This window comes from Heptranchias perlo, chromosome 18 (assembly GCF_035084215.1).
Source record: "Heptranchias perlo isolate sHepPer1 chromosome 18, sHepPer1.hap1, whole genome shotgun sequence".
In the NCBI taxonomy this organism is placed as follows: Eukaryota; Metazoa; Chordata; class Chondrichthyes; order Hexanchiformes; family Hexanchidae; genus Heptranchias; species Heptranchias perlo.
Genome location: NC_090342.1, coordinates 857568 through 880148, shown reverse-complemented (window position 1 = coordinate 880148; position 22581 = coordinate 857568). Strand labels below are relative to the sequence as shown.

At 47.7% G+C, this 22581-nt stretch overlaps 1 protein-coding gene across 5 annotated transcripts in view; it reads right to left on the bottom strand.

Annotated features, from left to right (window-relative positions):
• LOC137334484 (tetraspanin-9-like) overlaps positions 1 to 22581 on the bottom strand; it is a 227390-nt gene that overhangs the window by 15507 nt on the left and 189302 nt on the right. For all 5 annotated transcript variants that reach the window (XM_067999183.1, XM_067999184.1, XM_067999186.1 and 2 more), the window contains 2 exons: positions 19088 to 19279; positions 7868 to 7942 (listed from right to left, as the gene is read on the bottom strand). In XM_067999183.1, coding sequence (XP_067855284.1) covers positions 7868 to 7942; positions 19088 to 19279 — 267 coding nt within the window. The remainder of the gene's footprint in view (positions 1 to 7867; positions 7943 to 19087; positions 19280 to 22581) is intronic.

The following is a 22581-nucleotide window of genomic DNA, read 5'->3' as shown; positions in this document are numbered from 1 at the left end:
CCTTCTAGGTGGTAGAGGTCGCGGGTTTGGGAGGTGCTGTTGAAGAAGCCTTGGCGAGTTGCTGCAGTGCATCCTGTAGATGGTCCACACGGCAGCCATTACAGCCTTGGTCCAAACATGGACAAAAGAGCTGAATTCCAGAGGTGAGGTGAGAGTGACTGCCCTTGACAGCAAGGCAGCATTTGACAGAGTGTGGCCCCAAGGAGCCCTAATACAATTGAAGTCAATGGGAATCAGGGGGAAAACTCTCCAGTGGCTGGAGTCTTACCTAGCACAAAGGAAGATGGTAGTGGTTGTTGGAGGCCAATCATCTCAGCCCCAGGGCATTGCTGCAGGAGTTCCTCAGGGCAGTGTCCTAGGCCCAGCCATCTTCAGCTGCTTCATCAATGACCTTCCCTCCATCATAAGGTCAGAAATGGAGATGTTCGCTGATGATTGCACAGTGTTCAGTTCCATTCGCAACCCCTCAAATAATGAAGCAGTCTGAGCCCGCATGCAGCAAGACCTGGACAACATCCAGGCTTGGGCTGATAAATGGCAATTAATATGGTAGGGTGGTAAATAGCGAGGAGGATAGCCTCAGTCTTCAGGACGATATAGATGGGTTGGTCAGATGGGCGGAACAGTGGCAAATGGAATTTAACCCGGAAAAGAGGTGATGCACTTTGGAGGGACTAACAAGGCAAGGGAATACACAATGAATGGGAGGACCCTAGGCAAGACAGAGGGTCAGAGGGATCTTGGTGTGCAAGTTCACAGATCCCTGAAGGCGGCGGAACAGGTAGATAAGGTGGTAAAGAAGGCATATGGGATACTTGCCTTTATTAGCCGAGGCATAGAATATAAGAGCAAGGAGGTTACGATGGAGCTGTATAAAACACTGGTTAGGCCACAGCTGGAGTACTGTGTGCAGTTCTGGTCGCCACACTACAGGAAGGATGTGATCGCTTTGGAGAGGGTGCAGAGGAGATTCACCAGGATGTTACCAGGGCTGGAGCGCTTCAGCTATGAAGAGAGACTGGGAAGATTGGGTTTGTTTTCCTTGGAGCAGAGAAGGCTGAGGGGGGACATGATTGAGGTGTACAAAATTATGAGGGGCACAGATAGGATGGATACTAAGGAGCTTTGTCCCTTCGTTGAGGGTTCTATAACAAGGGGACATAGATTCAAGGTAAAAGGCGGGAGGTTTAGAGGGGATTTGAGAAAGAACTTTTTCACCCAGAGGGTGGTTGGAGTCTGGAACTCACTGCCTGAAAGGGTTGTGGAGGCAGGAACCCTCACAACATTCAAGAAGCATTTGGATGAGCACTTGAAATGCCATAGCATACAAGGCTACGGACCAAATGCTGGAATATGGGATTAGAGTAGACTGGGCTGATGGCCGGCGCGGACACGATGGGCCGAAGGGCCTCTATCCGTGCTGTATAACTCTATGACTCTAATATTCACGCCAGACAAGTGCCAGGCAATGACCATCTCCAACAAGAGAGAGTCTAACCACCTCCCCTTGACATTCAACGGCATTACCATCGCCGAATCCCCCACCATCAACATCCTGGGGGTCACCATTGACCAGAAACTTAACTGGACCAGCCATATAAATACTGTGCCTACAAGAGCAGGTCAGAGGCTGGGAATTCTGCAGCGAGTGACTCACCTCCTGACTTCCCAAAGCCTTTCCACCATCGACAAGGCACAAGTCAGGAGTGTGATGGAATACTCTCCATTTGCCTGGATGAGTGCAGCTCCAAAAACACTCAAGACGCTCGACACCATCCAGGACAAAGCAGCCCGCTTGATTGGCACCCCATCCACCACCCTAAACATTCACTCCCTTCACCACCGGCGCACAGTGGCTGCAGTGTGTACCATCCACAGGATGCACTGCAGCAACTCGCCAAGGCTTCTTCGACAGCACCTCCAAAACCCACGACCTCTACCACCTAGAAGGACAAGAGCAGCAGGCACATGGGAACAACATCACCTGCACGTTCCCCTCCAAGTCACACACCATCCCGACTTGGAAATATATCGCCGTTCTTTCATCGTTGCTGGGTCAAAATCCTGGAACTCCCTTCCGAACAGCACTGTGGGAGAACCTTCACCACACGGACTGCAGCGGTTCAAGAAGGCGGCTCACCACCACCTTCTCAAGGGCAATTAGGGATGGGCAATAAATGCCAGCCTCGCCAACGACGCCCACATCCCATGAACGAATTAAAAAAAACTCTTACCCACATCCACTCCTCAAACTCGCTAATCACACAAGGCCTCAGCACCTCCAACACTCTCTCATTCACACAACGAACTGCCATCTCTAACCCCTCTCCACCCTCTCTTTCTACCCCAACAGAAACTAGTTCCAAATAGCCTCAGAAGAGCTTTCTCCACCGCCCATCCCTCTGGCCCGCCATTTGCATTGATGGTGGTGCCTCCATGAAGTTGCTTGTGATTTGTTTTATTTCCATCTTTGATGCCTTTGTCCCTTTCTGGACAGCCTTCAACTCCCTCTCACATCATGTGGCATACAACTGTGGAATCATAGAACTTTACATCACAGAGGGCCATTCTGCCCATCGTGCCTGTGCCATCTCTTTGCTATTCGTTCATTCCCTGCCCTTTCCCCACACCCTTTCAAATTTTTCTTTTCAGAGAACCATTTTAGTTCACAGCACAGGAACAAGTCATTCGGCCCATCGTATTTTGCTAAATCATAGATGATCAATCCAAAATTATTCCCAATGCTCCGCATTCTCCCCATCTCCCTCTACTTCAACTATTTATCCACTTCCCTTTTAAAAGGTATTTCAGACTCTGCTTTATCTCTGGTGGCAAACCATGTCCTAACAATCCCTGATGTCTACCTTTATCCTTTTGGTGATGATCTTACATTTATTCCCTCCAGTTACCGACTCACCAAACAGCAGAAATAATTTTTCCCTATTTACCTCATGAGAACCCCTCATCATTTTGAACCCCTCTATCAGTTCTCCCCCTAACCTTCTCTGCACTATTGAACAAAAAAGTTTCTGTCGTCTCTTTTCATAACTAAATCCTCTCATCCCTGGGATCATCTGAGTGAATCTCCTCTCCATGGCCTTGACATCCTTCCTAAAGTGGGGCACCCAAAACTGGTCACAAGTGCAGTCTGACCAATGATTTGGACAGGGCTGGAATTACCTCTATGCTTTTATACTTGGTGCCTCTATTTATAAAATCTAGCATCCCATATATTTTTTTACAGCTTTATCAACTTGTCCTCTCACTTTTAAAGATTTATGTATCTGAACCTCTAAGTCACTCTGCTTCTCCACTCCTTTTAAAGTTTTGTCATTTAAACTCCGATTTTAACTTAGAGTGGGATTTGGGCAGGCAGCAAGAGTTAAAATTGCCCCTATTTAATCTTAAATTATGACCTGGTCACTGTCTCCTACCCTCACATTATCTACTTGCCCCATTTTATTGCCTAGAACTAGATCCCGCACTGCCCCGTTCCCTTGACTAAACACACTTCCAGAAATCAGTCCTGGACACATTGTACAAACTCCTCCCATTCTTTGCCACTTACATTCCTCTTACCCCAGTCTACCTTTGGATAACTAAAGTCACCCATTATTTTCATGGTATCACAGTATAGTACAGCACAGCAGGCGGCCATTTGGCCCATCGTGCCTGTGCTGGCTCTTTCCCCATAGCCCTACAAATTCTCCCTGCTGATCCTGCATTTTTCTCTGATTTGTCTTCATATCTCCTCCTCCAGCTCATTCCCACTGTTCAGTGGTTTATAATAAACTCCCAACAGAGTAACCAATTCCCTTTCTATCCTTAACTCCAACAACTAGATCCAGCTCTTGCACCATCCTCTGCTCGAGTGCTGGATTGGGATCTATGATTAACACTGACACCCATTCTCCCTATTTCCCTACTCTATCCCTCCGGAATATTTTGTAGCCGGGAATGTTTAGCTCCCAGTCCTGCCCCAGCTTAAGGCACATCTGTGATGATGGCCATTATGTCAATTCCCCCATAGCAACCTCTGGCCGTCGTTCACCAATTTTATTCCCCAATCTTTTGCATTTTTATACTTAGAACACAAACCTCCCACTGTAGTTTAGTAATCTCATTTTAATCCCTTCTCCTTCTGAGTTGTTTTTTATTACGTAATTATTTATCTCATCTTTCCGACATCCCTTGACCATTTTTCTTTGCTACACTGGCCCTCCCCCCCCACACATTAGTTTAAACCCCCCCCACACATTAGTTTAAACCCCCCCCCCCACACACTAGTTTAACCCCCCCCCCCACACTAGTTTAAACCCCCCCACATTAGTTTAAACCCCCCCCCCCCCCCACACATTAGTTTAAACCCCCCCCCACACATTAGTTTAAACCCCCCCCCCCCACACATTAGTTTAAACCCCCCCCCCCCCACACATTAGTTTAAACCCCCCCCCCCCCACACATTAGTTTAAAACCCCCCCCCCCACACATTAGTTTAAACCCCCCCCCACACATTAGTTTAAACCCCCCCCACACATTAGTTTAAACCCCCCCCCCCCACACATTAGTTTAAACCCCCCCCCCCACACATTAGTTTAAACCCCCCCCACTCTTCAGTTACTGACACTGGTCCCAGCCTAATTCAAGTGAACTTTGTCCAGCTCACTCCTGCCTCAGAACTGGTCCCAGCGTCTCAGGAATCTGAACCCTTCCTTCTTGCAGGTCACACATGTAACTCCCTTATCTTCCTGCTCCTTCACTGACTGGCTCATGGCAGCAGGAGTAATCCTGAGATTCCTGCTCGAGATCGTGCCCTTTAACCTCTCTGCTAATCCCTATAACCCCCGACCCCACACACACTAAGACTTGCCCTTCTCCTAAATCTGTGGGTTTCTCACCGTATAAAGTTTAAGAATCAGACAGTCGATTAAAATGCTCTTCCCCTTTAAGAGGGCCCTTTAAAGATTGTGTCACCTTGTTTGGAATTCAGTTGTTCTGAGCCAGAATCCGCTCGAGTGTGTTTGGATATTCATTACTGGCTAATTAGCTTGTCATTGGCTCCTGTAATAACAGCTCGATAAATAGAAAGCCGGGGATCCCAATCAGAGGGTTAGAATCAAGTTTCTCATTCGGATGGAAACGTTCGCCCCTAAGGCAGTGCAGTGGTAGCAAGCCAACTATTTGTGGCTGCCCCATTTACATATTTTAGGACCATACCAGGCACACGATGGGCCGAACAGCCTCCTTCTGCGCTGTAATATTATTCCTGCCACTTGGAGGAGTCACTCTTGTCCGGCTGCGGCTGAGTGACGTTCGTGCCGTGGATTTACAGGCAGTGCCGATGTACGACCTGACCTGAAATTGGCCAAAATCTGACGAAACGGCTTGGGAGATAGGGAGGGAAGAGTGAGAGACTGGGGGGAGTGGGGGGGAGAGGAGGAGTGGGGGGGGGGGGGAGGAGGAGTGGGGGGGGGGGGAGAAGTGGGGGGGGGGGGGGAAGAGAGGCCCCGAGGGGGAGAATGAGAGACCGAGGGGCGTTGGGAGGTGATACCGAAGGGGGGACGGAGGGGGGGAGAGAGGGAGAGAGTGACAGACCGGGGAGAGTGACAGACCGGGGAGAGTGACAGACCGGGGAGAGTGACAGACCGGGGAGAGTGACAGACCGGGGAGAGTGACAGACCGGGGAGAGTGACAGACCGGGGAGAGTGACAGACCGGGGAGAGAGGGGTGTGGGGGTGGAGATTTGATTGAAACTCAATGCCGAAGGTTTGGCCTGCGATCGAATGCGATTTTGCCACTCAGATATTCAACGCTTAAAATTACAGGTCGGTAATTTCGCTCCGACTCTCTGACAGAACTGAGTTACTTGCTCAGAAATGTAGAAGTTTTATTAGGAAGGACGCAGGGAAAGGCCAGGGAGAAGGACAGCTCCAGATGAAGAGCTAGCCCCAGCAGAGGTACGATGGGCTGAATGGCCTCCCTCTGTGCTGTATCTCCATGATATGCAGGGGGGCCAAGCTCTGCTGTTGCTGAATGTTTGCTCAAATTTTCCACTCCACCTTCAAGCAAAGAAATCTTTTTAAATTCGATCCAGAGGAGACTCATTCTAATGTCCAGGTGAAGGATGATTCTGACCCGTGAAATCCTGCAACTGAAGTTCAGGCCAATGTGTAAGAATGTCAGATTTAAAAGGCACTGCAGGAAGGAGCCTCCTCATCAGTTAAACAGTATGTCAGCTTTCTCCAGCTGGTTTGTGTGATTACTAATGGCAGTGAGGAGAAGGTCACAAGCTTTTAACAGGAGTGACTGATCCTTCTTTGCAGGCTGATTTGTCGTCACCATCTGCTGCGTCAGATGGAATCAGCTTGTGTAACGTCGATTAGAAGCATGGATTGAAATAGCTTCAGCAGCAACTGATCTAGAGTTTCTTGCACAAATACATATTTTAAGGAAATAAATCCCAGTTATCTTTATTTAAGCTTTACAAATATTTAAGTTGATGCAGTTTTCTGGAGTCTTGTCTTAATCCACTCTCTCACTCGCTGAGGTTTCACTGCAGGCTTTGTGTTTACGGATTATATAAATGGTTTCAAACGTGTAGGTTTTTGTCCCATCCAAAACAAGACACGTATTCACCAATTCCACAGTCCCCATTACTCAGGAGTCTAAGCGGCTTGTCAATATTATGGAGTTCTTGCACATACCACACCACATAAATGACCATCTGACAGGGTCACTCTGCATTGTTTCAAATAAAAGGATCACACTTGTTAACTATTGGTGTGCTGTGACCCATCACTGTGCTGTGGGGAGGGGCGCGCGGGATGGAAAGACATTGGACATTGTGTATGATTTCAGAAAGACTGATCTTCGCAGTAAATTTGCAACATTTAATAATTCAAACACAACTACACAGTTATAAAAGCTCCTTCCATTTACTGGTGCAGTTAGAACTTGGTGCAGAGCCAGATCCAGTAAGAATTTATTGTACCTCGCTCTGGTTATACAAAGCAGTACCAATAAAATTGTCCGTCAGCCAGATGCGAGCAGATGTGAAATACAAGCAGCAACATACACAGGCACACAGGTACCGTCTGACAGGGGCGCGCGCGGGTACCGACTGACAGGGGCGCACACACAGGTACCGTCTGACGGGCGCGCACACACAGGTACCGTCTGACAGGGGCGCGCACACAGGTACCGTCTGATGGGCGCACAGATAGTCTGAGACACGCACCCAGATACAGTCTGAGACATGTATACACACACACACACACACACACACACACACACACACAGTCTATCTGTGTGCATGTGTTAGACTAACATACGCACACAGATACAGACTAACACATACACAGATATACACACACAAACAGACTAACACACATGCACACACACAGATATACACATACACAAATACAGACTAACACACGCACACAGACTAACAAACACACACAGATACAGATAGTCAAAATCAGTAACTCTTATTGTTAGTATGTCCAACTTTTGTAGTTAGTATAGACTGTATACCAACACTTATAGTTAGTACACTAGACTCTTCTGGTGAGTATAGATAATATACCTGATTCTTGTGGTTAGTTTAGCTAGTACATTCAATTCCTGTAGTTAGTATATTTGATATAGGCAATTCTTGTGGTTAGTATAGTTAGTATACCTGCTGCACCCTATAAAGCAGCTCATTTACCCTCCAGCTCCCAGTTCGGATGAACAGTCCACCTGTAAAATTAACCTGCCTGTTCTTGTTTCAGACCCTGACAAACCCACTGGGTATTTCCAGTTTTATTAACAGCATTAATATCACTCTGTGAACAGAATGTGGGTGAGCAAAGTGGCAGAAACTAACCTCTGTCCTGTACACAAAGAACAGGATGACAAGTATCAATTCCAGAAAGAAGATCATCAGCAGGACTATAAAAAACTGAAACAGAAAGGAGAGGGGGACATTATTCAACCAATCACGAGCTAGGAATTCTGTAAATCAAACACTTTAATTTTCTGGGGTTTTAAAAACCATTCAGGGTACGTGAATGACTTTCTGATAGTCAGACAGGTTAAGAAAGAACAAACAGTATCTATATTTATACAGAGTCTCTCAGGCCGCCTCAAAGCACCTCACATCAATGAGTTATTTTTATGAGGTGCAGTTATGTGGGTGAACAGGGCAACTTTTATACACAGCAAGATCCCGCAAACAGCAATGAGACGAATGACCAGTTAATTTGCTTTTGGTGATACTGATCGAGCGTGCTGGTACAGAATTTACTGCAGAAACTCACAACAGCATCTCCTGGCCCCGCGACCTCCTCACCCTCCTCACCACTACAAAAGAACATAAGCAACAGGAGCAGGAGTGGGCCACACGGCCCCTCGAGCCTGCTCCGCCATTCAATCAGATCATGGCTGATCTTCAACCTCAACTCCACTTTCCCGCCCGATCCCTGTATCCCCTAGAGTCCAATAATCTATCGATCTCAGTCTTGAATATACTCAACGACTCAGCATCCACAGCCCTCTGGGGTAGAGAATTCCAAAGATTCACAACCCTCTGAGTGAAGAAATTCCTCCTCATCTCAGTCTTGAATGGCCGACCCCTTATCCTGAGACTATGCCTCTAGTTCTAGACTCTCCAGCCAGGGGAAACAGCCTCTCAGCATCTACCCTGTCAAGGCCCCTCAGAATCTTATATATTTCAATGAAATCACCTCTCATTCTTCTAAACTCCAGAGAGTACAGGCCCATTCTACTCAACCTCTCCTCAAAGGACAGCCCTCTCTACATCACTACAAAGGGCAAGAGCAGCAAAATCCTGAGAACATCACCTCAACATCAATGTAGGGGTTTGCAGTCGTAAAAAAATAGCAAATAGGATCCTAGGTTTTATAAAGTGGAGCATCGAGTACAAAAGGTAATGCTAAACCTAAATTAATCAATGGTTTGGCCTCGATTAGATTACTGTGTCCAGTTTTGGGCTCCTTACTGCAGGATGTCAAGGCCGTGGAGAGACGTGAATCACTGAGATGATCCCAGGGATCAGAGAGTTTAGTTTTGAGGAAAGACTTGTGGAACTGGGACTCTTTTCATTCGAACAAAGGAGGTTAATTCCCAAGGAATTCTTTACTGAGCATGGTTAGACACTGCTGTTCAAAAATTAGTGCATAGCGAAAAAGGAAATTACATACTGAAGATCAGTTCTAAGTTATAGTGAGACTACAGTTTTTATTCTAACCAGCACAAGCTGCTGTAATTACCACAAGCCTTATCTTGGTTTATTCTATACCAAATCTGACCGCAGCCTTTTCACAGATTAACTTAATTTACAAAAAGAAAGCTTGCTCCTTTGTGGCAGCAGGACTTCCCTCTGTGGAATGTCTGGTTATCGGCAGCTGTGAGCAGCCATGTAGTATCGAACAATATGTTGTTTCTATTTACGATAGACCTCCACCGGAGTTCTACATAAAATACCCACTCTAACCAGTGGGTGTGAAATATAAACATTTTAATACAGGACAATCGAGAGATATTAGTAATGGTCGGTCTGCTTTAGGGGTCCAGCAGGAGGGGACAATCCTGTTGAATACACTTGCCCTTTAAACACCTACAACAGCAACGAGCCAAAGCTGCAGGTAAATCAGTCACCGCCACTAATTAGGATGCTCGGCGCGTAAACCTTCAAAAGAGGTTACGACAATTGAACCAATTTGTTCTGTGGATATTCTTAATTGTTGTAAGAATGCTTTGTTAATCGAGTAAGTAATATGTAACAATGTGCCCATGTTATACATCAAGCTGCAACCTGTAATCAATCTTCACAAGCTCATGGTTGGAATTATGCATGAAATTTGGCCGTTGAAATTACTTTAGCTGCATCTACAATGTATTAAAATTCTTACTTGGGTTGAGTGCACCGTTGAAAATTATTATGTAAACAATTCCTAAGAGGAGTCCCATGTCCGCACTTCCCTGTGACACCAGCAGGTGACATTGTAACTGTATTTCCATTATTAATTTATCACTTGCCTGTCACAGTTGGCTGTCACATCACCTCTTGGTGCTCTAACGGCAGCCAGCCCCGTGACCCTGACCCCATGCCCCCTGCCCTGTGACCCTGGCACCATGCCCCCTGCCCCTGGCACCATGCCCCCTGTGGCCCTGGCACCATGCCCCGTGGCCCTGGCACCATGCCCACGACCCCGTGCCCCCTGCCCCGTGACCCTGGCACCATGCCTCCTGCCCCTGGCACCATGCCCCCTGTGGCCCTGGCACCATGCCCCCTGTGGCCCTGGCACCATGCCCCCTGTGGCCCTGGCACCATGCCCCCTGCCCCGTGACCCTGGCACCGGGCCTCCTGCCCCATGACCCTGGCACCAGGCCTCCTGCCCCGTGACCCTGGCAACATGCCCCCGGCCCCTGGCACCATGCCCCATACCCCTGACCCCATGCCCCGTGACCCTGGCACCATGCCCCCTGCCCCTGGCACCATGCCCATTGCCCCTGGCACCATGCCCATTGCCCCTGGCACCATGCCCCTTGTGGCCCCGGCACCATGCCACCTGCCCTGTGACCCTGGCACCATGCCCCCTGCCCTGTGACCCTGACCCCATGCCCCCTGCCCTGTGACCCTGGCACCATGGCCCCCTGCCCGGTGGCCCTGGCACCATGCCTCCTGCCCTGTGACCCTGGCACCGGGCCTCCTGCCCTGTGGCCCTGGCACCATGCCCCCTGCCCCGTGACCCTGGCACCGGGCCTCCTGCCCTGTGACCCTGGCACCATGTCCCCTGCCCTGTGACCCTGACCCCATGCCCCCTGCCCTGTGACCCTGGCACCATGCCCCCCTGCCCTGTGACCCCAGCTCCTCTCCAGCTCCATCTGCTGCTGCAATGATTTTACATTTTTAAATTTAGATAAAATGATTTCCCCATTCCGTGTTGTATTTATTCTTTGCCCTGGTTCCAGCTCTGGTTTCTTTTGCTTCTCAATATTTTTGGAGTCTCTGTTCCCGTCCTGCAGCCTGAGGAGGGGCCGGGGGGTGGAATGACTCAAGTGGGGCGGGTTGGCTCTGGGACGGGGTGGGGGGCTGGTCTTTAAGGCGGTGAGTTTGAAATCCTCGGGAACTGTAAGGACAGCAAACGACAGTGGGGTCGGAGCTGGATGGGGCAAAGGTGGCCGGGGGGGGGGGCCGAGGTGGAGGGGGGGGGGGCCCCCGAGGTGGAGGGGGGGGGGGCAAAGGTGGCCGGGGGGGGGGGGCCGAGGTGGAGGGGGGGGGGCCGAGGTGGAGGGGGGGGGGCCCCCGAGGTGGGGCAGGGGGGCAAAGGTGGGGAGGGGGCAGGAGTGACAGAGGGTGATTGTATTCTATGATTCTATATAGACTGGGATAGTAACAGTGTAAAGCGCAAAGAGGGGGAGGAATTCCTGAAATGTGTACAAGAGAACTTTCTGGAACAGTGTGTTTCCAGCCCAATGAGGAAGGAAGCAGTGCTGGATCTAGTTGTGGGGAATGAAATGGGGCAGGTGGAGCAGGTTTCAGTGGGGGAGCATTTGGGGAACAGTGATCATAATATCATTAGCTTTAGAATAGTTATGGAAAAGGACAAGGAACAAGCAAATGTGAAAATACTTAACTAGATGAAGGCAAATTTCAGTGAGTTAAAAAGGGATCTGGCCCAGGTGGATTGGAATCAAAAATTGGTCGGCAAAACAGTAATTGAACAATTGGGCTGTCAGGGAGGAGATGGTTCGGGTACAGAGTCGACACTTTCCCACGAGGGGGAAACGAAGGGCATCCAAAGCTGGAGCTCCCTGGGTGACGAAAGATACAGAGTGAGAACTTGAGAATGTGATTATTTAGTGGAGAGAAGTGGTTCTGAGCACCAAGGGTGGAGCCCATTCCCCATACACTTAGAACAGAGAGTAACATAACAGTGACATCACGGTGAACGGCGAGGAGCAGCTCTGAGAGACCCGGAATAAAAGGAGAGGATAATTGGGGTAAGTAAACAGTAAGTAAATTAATCATAATCGAGTATCTAAAGGGAGATTAGAAAAAAAAAGGTCTCTAAATGTAATGGACGGACGGCTGAGAGCCATTGCCTGCAATTCCTGCCCCATGTGGGACTTCAGGACGCTCCATGTGTCCGGGAGGGCCACGTGTGCAGGAAATGCCTCCAGTTACTCGAGCCCAAGCTGAGAGTTTCTGAGCTTGAGGAACGGCTGGAGTCACTGCGGAGCATCAGGGAGGCTGAAGTTTTCCTGGGTCGTCCGTCCCAGGAGCTGGTCACCCCGCAGTCACAGAGAGTTCAGGACAGCAAGTGGGTGGCTGTCCGAAAGGGCAGGAAGAGGCGGGCAGTGCAGGAATCAGTCTGGGTGTGTGACACGCTCGAACCAGTATCAGCATTGAATACCAGTGAGGGGGACGACACCTCGAAGGAGTGCAGTCCTGAGCACGGCACCATGGGGCAATGGACTGCACAGGGGGCAGTGTGAAGTGTAGAAATGCAGTAGTGTCAGGGGATTCTAGTGTCAGGGGGACAGACAGGCGTTTCTGTGACTGTCGATGTGAGTCCCGCTCAGTGTGTTGCCTCCTTGGTGCCAGGGTAAAGGGCATCACGGAGAGGGTACAGAACATTCTGTGGGGGGAAGGGGAACAGCCAGAAGTCGTGGTCCATGTGGGAACCAATGACAAAGGAAAGGAAAGGGTCGAGGTCCTGTGGCTAGAGTTTCAGGAATGAGGGAGGAAGTTAAAAAGCAGGAGCTCAAAGGTAGTAATCTCTGGATTACTCCCAGTGCCACACGCTTGTGAGTACAGAAATAGGAAGATAAGGCAGGTTAATGTGTGGCTCGAGACATGGTGCAGGAGGGAGGGCTTCAGATTCTTGGGGCATTGGGACCAGTTCTGGGGCAGGAGGGAGCTGTTCAAGACGGACGGGTCGCATCTCAACAGAGCCGGGACCAATGTCCTCGCGGGGAAGTTCACTAGTGCTGTGGGGGAGGGTTGAACTAATTTGGCAGGGGGATGGGCATCAGGATGTATCATTGGAAAAGAGAAACAAGGTGCACAGAGGATTGAGAGACAGATAGCACTAGAGTAAGAAATAGTACAGTATTAGGTGATATCAGACTGAGAGAGAGTACAATATGGTCTAAGATAGGTCTACAGTGCGTGTGTGTAAACGCACAGAGCGCGGTAAACAAGGTCGGTGAGCTGCAGACGCAAATAATCACATGGGAATATGATGTCATGGCGATAACGGAGACCTGGCTCAAAAAAGGGCAGGATTGGGTACTAAATATTCCTGGATACAAGGTGTTCAGGAAAGATAGAGCAGGAAAGAAAGAGAGGGGGTGGGTGGCAGTATTGATTAAGGAGAATATTGCAGTGCTGGAGAGAGAGGATGTCCTGGAGGGGTCAAGGACAGAATCTATTTGGTTAGAGTTAAGAAACAATAGAGGTGCCATTACACTACTGGGTGTATTCTATAGGCCACCAAATAGTGGGAAGGATATAGAGGAGCAAATTTGCAGAGAAATTACAGAGAGGTGCAAGAACTATGAAGCAGTGATAATGGGAGATGTCAACGATCCTAATATAGACTGGGAGCGTAATAATAAGGGGCACAGAGGGGGAGGAATTTTTAAAGTGTGTTCAGAAGAACTTTCTTGATCAGTATGTTTCTGGCCCAACGAGGAAGGAGGCATTGCTGGATCTGGTTCTGGGGAATGAGGTGGGCCAAGTGGAGCAAGTGTCAGTGGGGGAACATTTAGGGAACAGCGATCATAGTATCATAAGGTTTAGATTATTTATGGAAAAGGACAAGGAGCAATCTAGAGTAAAAATACTCAATTGGAGGAGGGCCAATTTCAGTGGGATGAGAACAGATCTGGCCCGGGTAAAATGGAATCAAAGATTGGCAGGCAAAACTGTAATTGAACAATGGGCGGCCTTTAAAGAGGAGATGGTTCAGGTACAGTCTAGGTACGTTCTCCTGAGGCAGAAAGGTAGGGCAACTAAAGCCAGAGCTCCCTGGATGACAAAAGAGATAGTGAGTAAGATGAAGCAGAAAAAAGGGGCGTATGACAGATGTCAGGTTGATAAAACAAGTGAGAACCAGGCTGAATATAGAAAGTTCAGAGGGGAAGTGAAAAAGGAAATAAGAGGGGCAGAGAGAGAGTATGAGAATAGACTGGCGGCCAACATAAAAGGGAATTCAAAACTCTTCTATAGGCATATAAATAGTAAACGGGTAGTAAGAGGAGGGGTGGGGCCAATCAGGGACCAAAAAGGAGATCTTTGCATGGAGGCAGAGGGCATGGCTGAGGTACTGAATGAGGACTTTGCATCTGTCTTTACCAAGGAAGAAGATGCTGCCAAAGTCACAGCAAAAGAGAAGGTAGTTGAGATACTGGATGGGCTAAAAATTGATAAAGAGGAGGTACTAGAAAGGCTGGCTGTACTTTAAGTAGATAAGTCACCCAGTCCGGATGGGATGCATCCTAGGTTGCTGAGGGAAGTAAGGGTGGAAATTGCAGAGGTGCTGGCCATAATCTTCCAAACATCCTTAGATACAGGGGTGGTGCCAGAGGACTGGAGAATTGCAAATGTTACATCTTTGTTCAAAAAAGGGTGTAAGGATAAACCCAGCAACTACAGAACCATGGAATTATAGAATGGTTACAGCACAGAAGGAGGCCATTCTACCCATCGAGTCCATGCCGGCTCTCTGCAAGACCAATGCAGCTGGTCCCACTCCCCCGCACTTTCCCTGTAGCCCTGCAAATTTTTTCCCCTTCCGCCAATGGGAAGAGTTTTTCTCTATCTACTCTGTCTGGACCCTTCATGATTTTGAACACCTCGATCAAATCTCCTCTCAACATCTCTGCTCTAAGGAGAACAACTCCAGCTTCTCCAGTCTATCCACATAACTAAAGTCCCTTATCCCTGGAATCATTCTAGTAAATCTCTTCTGCACCCTCTCTAAGGCCTTCACATCCTTCTGAAAGTGTGTTGCCCAGAACTGGACACAATACTCTAGTTGCGGCCGAACCAGTGTTTTATAAAGGTTCATCATAACTTCCTTGCTTCCTATGCTTCTATTTATAAAGCCCAGGATCCCGTATGCTTTTTTAACCGCTTTCTCAACCTGCCCTGCCACCTTCAAAGATTTGTGCACATACACCCCCAGATCTCCCTGTTCCAGTACCCACTTTAGAATTGTACCCTTTAGTTTATATTGAATTTAATTTTGAAATTGTACCCTGTACACCCAAGTCCAAGTCATTAATATATATCAAGAAAAGCAGTGGTCCCAGCACCGACCCCTGGGGAACACCACTGTACACCTCCCTCCAGTCCGAAAAACAACCGTTCACCACTACTCTCTGTTTCCTGTCACTGAGCCAATTCTGTATCCATGCTGCCACTGCCCCTTTTATTCCATGGGCTTCAATTTTGCTGACAAGCCTATGATGCGGCACTTTATCAAACGCCTTTTGGAAGTCCATATACACATCAACCCTCTCTCTTAATTCATCAAAAAACTCAATCAAGTTAGTTAAACATGATTTGCCTTTAACAAATCCATGCTGGCTTTCCCTAATCAATCCACACTTGTCCAAGTGTCTGTTAATTCTGTCCCGGATTATCGTTTCTAAAAGTTTCCCCACCACTGAGTGTTCAAAACCATGAAGGGTTTAGATAAAGTAAATAAAGAGAAACTGTTCCCATTGGCGGAAGGGTCAAGAACCGGAGGACACAGATTTAAGGTGATTGGCAAAAGAACCAAAGGCAACATGAGGAAAAACTTTTTTACGCAGCGAGTGGTTCTGATCTGGAATGTGCTGCCTGAAAGGGTGGTGGAAGCAGATTCAATCGTGGCTTTCAAAAAAGAATTGGGAAAATACTTGAAAGGAAAAAAAATTTCAGGGCTACGGGGAAAGAGCGGGGGAATGGGACTAACTGGATTGTTCTTACAAAGAGCCGGCACAGGCTCGATGGGCCGAATGGCCTTTTGTACTGTAACCGTTCTATGATTCTAAAATGAAACAGAAAAAAGGAACTTATGACAAATGTAAGATTCAAAATACAGTAGAGAACCAGACAGAATACAGAAAGTAAAGGGAATAAGGGGCAGAGATAATGAGAATAGATTAGCGGCTAACATAAAAAGGAACCCAAAAGACTTTTATAAACATATAAATAGTAAAAGGGTAGTCAAAGGAAAGGTGGGACTGATTAGGGACCAAAAAGGAGATCTTCTTGTGGAGGCAGAGGGTGTGGCTGAGGCACTGAATGAATATTTCACATCGGTCTTCACTGGAGAAGAGGATGCTGCCATTGGAGCAGTAAAACAGGAGGTAGCAGTGATATTGGATAGGATAAAAATAGATAAAGAGGAGGTACTTAAAAGGTTGGCAGTGCTCAAAATAGAAAAGTCACCTAGTCCAGATGGGATGCATCCTCGGTTACTGAGGGAAGTGAGGGTGGAAATTGCAGAGGTTCTGGCCACAATCTTCCTTGGACATGGGGACAGTGCCGGAGGACTGGAGGATTGCTAATGTTACACCCCTGTTCAGAAAAGGGGAGAGGGATAAACTCGGCAACTACGGGCCAGTCAGCCAAACGTCGGTGGTGGGGAAACTTTTAGAGACAATAATTCGAGACAGAATTAATTGGCACTTTGAAAATTATGGGCTAATAAATTTGTTAAAGGAAAATCATGTGTATATGGACTTACAAAAGGCATTTGATAAAGTGCCACATAATAGTCTTGTAAGAAAAATAAAAGCCCATGAAATAAAATGGACAGTGGCAACATGGATACAAAATTGGCTAAGGGACAGAAAGCGGAGAGTAGTGGTGAACGGTTGTTTTTCAGACTGGAGGGAAGTTTACAGTGATGTTCCCCAGGGGTCGGTATTAGGGCCACTGCACTTTTTGATATATATTAATGACCTGGACTTGGGTATAGAGGGTATAATTTCAAAGTTTGCAGATGACACGAAACTCGGGAATGTAGTAAACAATGTGGAGGATAGTAACAGACTTCAGGAGGACAGAGACAGACTGGTGAAATGGGCAGACACGTGGCAGATGAAATCTAACATAAAGTGATACATTTTGGTAGGAAGAATGAGGAGAGGCAATATAAACTAAATGGTACAATTTTAAAGGGAGTGCAGGAACAGAGAGACCCGGGGGTGTATGTACATAAACCTTTGAAGGTGGCAGGACAGGTTGAGAAGACTGTTAAAAAAGCATATGGGATCCTGGGCTTTATTAATAGAGGCATAGAGTACAGAAGCAAGGAAGTTATGTTAAACCTTTATAAAATACTGGTTAGGCCTCAGCTGGAGGATTGTGTCCAATTCTGGGCACCGCACTTTAGGAAGGATGTCAAGGCCTTAGAGAGGGTGCAGAAAAGATTTACTAGAATGGTACCAGGGATGAGGGACTTCAGTTACATGGAGAGACTGGAGAAGTTGGGATTGTTCTCCTTCGAGCAGAGAAGGTTAAGAGGAGATTTAATCGAGGTGCTCAAAATCATGAAGGGTTTTGATAGAGTAAATAAGGAGAAACTGTTTCCAGTGGCAGAAGGGTCGGTGACCAGAGGACACAGATTTAAGAACGTAAGAACTAGGAGCAGGAGTAGGCCATTCGGCCCCTCCAACCTGCTCCGCCATTCAACAAGATCACGGCTAAGGAGATCGGCAAAAGAACCAGAGGCGACTTGAGGAAAAAAACATTTATGCAGTGAGTTGTTCTGATCTGGAATGCGCTGCCTGAAAGGGCGGTGGAAACAGATTCAATAATAACTTTCAAAAGGGAATTGGATAAATACTTGAAGGAAAAAAATTTACAGGGCTACGGGTAAAGAGCAGGGGGAATGGGACTAACTGGATTGCTGTTACAAAGAGCAAGCACGGGCCCGATGGGACGACTGGCCTCCTTCTGTGCTGTATACTACTGTCACTCACACTCGCTGTCTATAGTCATATCGTCACTCACACTCGCTGTCTATTATAGAATCATAGAAAGGTTACAGCACGGAAGGAGGCCATTCGGCCCGTCGAGTCCATGCCGGCTCTTTGCAAGAGCAATCCAGCTAGTCCCAATCCCCCGCCCTATCCCCGTAACCCTGCAAATTTTTTCCTTTCAAATACTTATCCAGTTCCCTTTTGAAGGCCATGATTGAATCTGCCTCCACCGCCCCCTCGGGCAGTGCATTCCAGATCCTAACCACTCACTGTGTAAAAAAAAGTTTTTCCTCATCACCTTTGGTTCTTTTGCCATCACCTTAAATCAGTGTCCTCTGGATCTTGACCCTTCAGCCAATGGGAACAGTTTCTCTCTATCTACTCTGTCTAGACCCTTCATGATTTTGAATACCTCGATCAAATCTCCTCGCAACCGTCTCTGTTCCAAGGAGAACAATCCCAGCTTCTCCAGTCTATCCACGTAACTAAAGTCCCTCATCCCTGAAACCATTCTAGTAAAACTCTTGAATTTTTTTTTAAACATATGCACATTTTTGGTGAAACAAATAATATAGAGATTACTGTATTTTCTATTTTGAAGACGAGCAGGGGAGTTCTCCCCAGTATCCTGACCAATATCCACCCCTCAAACAACTTCACCAAAACAGTCCCTCTGGTCATCAAACCTCTATTGGTGGGACCCTGCTGTGCGCAGATTGGTTGCCGGGCCTCCCTGCACTACAACAGTGACTACATTTCAAAAGCACTTCATCGGCTGGAAAGCGCCCTGGGGACGGCATGATGTCGTAAAAGGCGCTATAGAAATACAAGACCATCACCCGCGCTCCCCGTACGGCGTCACCCGCGCTCCCCGTACGGCGTCACCCGCGCTCCCCGTACGGCGTCACCCGCGCTCCCCGTACGGCGTCACCCGCGCTCCCCGTACGGCGTCACCCGCGCTCCCCGTACGGCGTCACCCGCGCTCCCCGTACGGCGTCACCCGCGCTCCCCGTACGGCGTCACCCGCGCTCCCCGTACGGCGTCACCCGCGCTCCCCGTACGGCGTTACCTGCGCTCCCCGTACGGCGTTACTCACGCTTAAAAGGAGGCACTTGTTTTCCTTGATGGCACCAAGACAGCCCAGAAATCCAACCACCATCACAATCGTCCCAATGGCAATGAGCAGGTTGGCAGCCGAGAGCGAGGGGAGGCTCGGGGATATAGTGGCGAAGTTGCCTTGTGTCGCTGAGAGCCATATTCCCACTCCGAGGAGTCCGCAGCCACACAGCTGGAAGGGAAAAATAAATCTTTATAAACAACATACAGAAGAAAAACTGCTGGATAGCTAAATATATACAAGTATCTTAGTGGATCATAGAATTACATGGATTGTACAGCACAGAAACAGGCCATTCGGCCCAATTGGTCTATCCCGGTGTTTATGCTCCACACGAGCCTCCTCCCTCCCTACTCCATCTCACCCGATCAGCATCTCCTTCTATTCCTTTCTTCCTCATGTGTTTATCCAGCTTCCCCTTCAATGTATCTACACTATTCACCTCAACTACTCCTTGTGGTAGTGAGTTCCACATTCTCACCACTCTCTGGGTAAAGAAGTTTCTCCTGAATTCCCTATTGGATTTATTAGTGACTATCTTATATTTATGGCCCCTAGTTCTGGTCTCCCCCACAAGTGGAAACACCTTCTCTACGTCTACCCTATCAAACCCTATCATTATCTTATAGACCTCAACCAGGTCACCCCTCAGTCTTCTCAATCTTTCCTGATAGGTATAACTCTCAGTTCTGGTATCATCCTAGTAAATCTTTTTTGCACCTTCTCCAGTGCCTCTATATCCTTTTTATAATATGGAGGCCAGAACTGTTCACAGTATTCCAAGTGTGGTCTAACCAAGGTTCTATACAAGTTTAACATAACTTTCCTGCTTTTCAATTCTATCCCTCTAGAAATGAACCCCAGTGCTTGGTTTGCTTTTTTTTTAAATGACCCTATTAATCTGCGTTGCTACGTTTAGTGATTTGTGTGTCTGTTCCCCCAGATCCCTCTGCTCCTCTACTCCATTTACACTCTTGTTTCCCAATCAGTGTGTGGCCTCCTTATTCTTCCTACCAAAATGTATCACCTCACACTTATCTATATTGAAATTCATTTGTCAATTACACACCCATTCTGCAAGTTTTATTAATGTCTTCCTGTATTTTGTCGGAGTTCTCCTCAGTATTAACTATATCCCCAATTTGATGTTGTCCTCAAATTTTGAAACTGTACTTCCGATTCCCAAGTCCAAAGCGTTTATGTACATTGTGAACAACAGTGGTCCCAGCACCGATCCCTGCGGAACACCACTTCCCACCTTTTGCCAGTCTGAGTAGCCACCCTTAACCCCTACTCTCTGTTTTCTGTTTTGTAGCCATCTTGCTATCCATCCTGCTACATCCTGTCCCCTGACTCCACATGCTCTGACCTTAGTCATGAGTCTACAATGCGGATCAGTTAATGAAGGGGGAGTAAGTGGTGGAGGTAATGCAGAATAATTGTGCTGAAAGGGCAGAGTTGCTCACAACATGTCCTGAGGCTGGTGATCAGGGTGTTGTGAACAGCCGGCAAACAGCAGCAAGTCGGGTAAAGGGATGAAACAAGAATGGTGAAGGAGTAGGACTTCTCTGACCCACAAAAAGATTCTGCAGAAGGAAGCCCGGTCCCCTTTGTAGCTGTGAGCTATTTTAAATTAAACTGCTTGAATTAACATGTTGGGATTTTAGGCACTTTTCAGAAGCTGTCTCAATCTGACTTCTGTGACTATTTTTCCATTATTATGGAATATTTAAATTGCAATTATTTTATTTACTTTCATTCCATGCAGAGTTTAATTGCATTGTTTTTATTTGTACATTTGCCTTTTAACTGTTTTCAATATAAAATCATTTAAAATTATTTTAAATTCTAGGTTATGTATCATCAAAACATGTTTAAAAGGTAAAATATCAGATAAAACTGAAAATTATAAGCATTCCCCCCAGATTGTAAATATATAACTGGAACCAGTGAATATATAACTGGAACCAGTGAATATATAACTGGAGCTCTCTTCCCCCAGCTGGGCTGTGGATGCCTGATCTTCATCTCACCCTATCAGCATTTCCTTCTATTCCTTTCTCCCTCGTGTGTTTATCGAGCTTCCCCTTAAATGCATTTATGGTATTCGCCTCAACTACACCCTGTGGGAGCAAGTTCCACATTCTCACCACTCTCTGGGTAAAGAAGTTTCTCCTGAATTCCCTATTGGATTTATTAGTGACTATCTTATATTTATGACCCCCTAGTTCTGGTCTCCCCCACAAGTGGAAACATCTTCTCTACATCTACCCTATCGAACCCTTTCATAATCTTAAAGACCTCGATCAGGTCACCCCTCAGTCTTCTCTTTTCCAGAGAAAAGAGCCCCAGCCCGTTCAGCCTTTTCTGATAGGTATAACCGCTTAGTTCTGGTATCACCCTGTGATTCTTTTTATAATATGGAGACCAGAACCGTGCACAGTGCACCAGGTGTGGTCTAACCAACGTATATGGAGACTGGAACTGTGCAAGGTTTGATATAAGTTTAACATAACTTCTCTCTCATTCACATTCCAATTGAACACTTTTGCCTGTTGACTCACTAATCTACGGGAACGTTCCTGGAAACAAGTTGAATCTTCACTGTCACATCAGCCGGAGAGGTGACAGTTTTTCTCACTGGTTCTCCTATTAACTGTCAGCATCATGAATCTCGAGTTTAAAGTGTTGTAAATGTTGAAGGAACAGGCTGTTCGAAGCAAACACTGTTTCTGAAGCTCTTTTAAAAAACCACATACACTGCAAATGAGGTTTGAGAGATGGGAAGTTGTGAGCATGCTCAGTTTGACACTGAGTCAGGTCTCTGAACAGGAAAAGACAATTTTGTCAACTGAAACTCTTCATCATTATTCCAGACAGACCGGTTAATGATACATTAACACGCCGCCCAGCGCCGCGACATCACCCAGTGCCGTGACGCAGCGTCGACCAGCACCGGGCAGTGACGCAGTGTCGCCCAGCGTCGTGACGCGGCGTCGCCCAGCGCCGGGCAGTGACGCGGTGTCGCCCAGCACCACGACATCACCCAGTGCCGTGACGCAGTGTCGACCAGCGCCGCGCTGCGACGCAGTGTCGCCCAGCGTCGTGACGCGGTGTCGCCCAGCGACGCGGTGTCGCCCAGCGCCGTGACGCGGTGTCGACCAGCGTCGTGACGCGGTGTCGCCCAGCGTCGTGACGCGGTGTCGCCCAGCGACGCGGTGTCGACCAGCGCCGTGACGCGGTGTCGACCAGCGCCGTGACGCAGTGTCGCCCAGCATTACCCCCTCCTCCTGTGCCAGCCGATTACGTATATATTATTAGCAATCGGATTGGTTACTGCATACACAGGTCCTCTCAATTGCTGTTCAGATTGGTTGGTGGCAGAAGCTAATAGGGGGTTGGGGCTCCATCCCTGACCCCTGACCTCACAGACTAGGGTCGGCATCCCGAGTCTAACCCTATCAATGACTGCA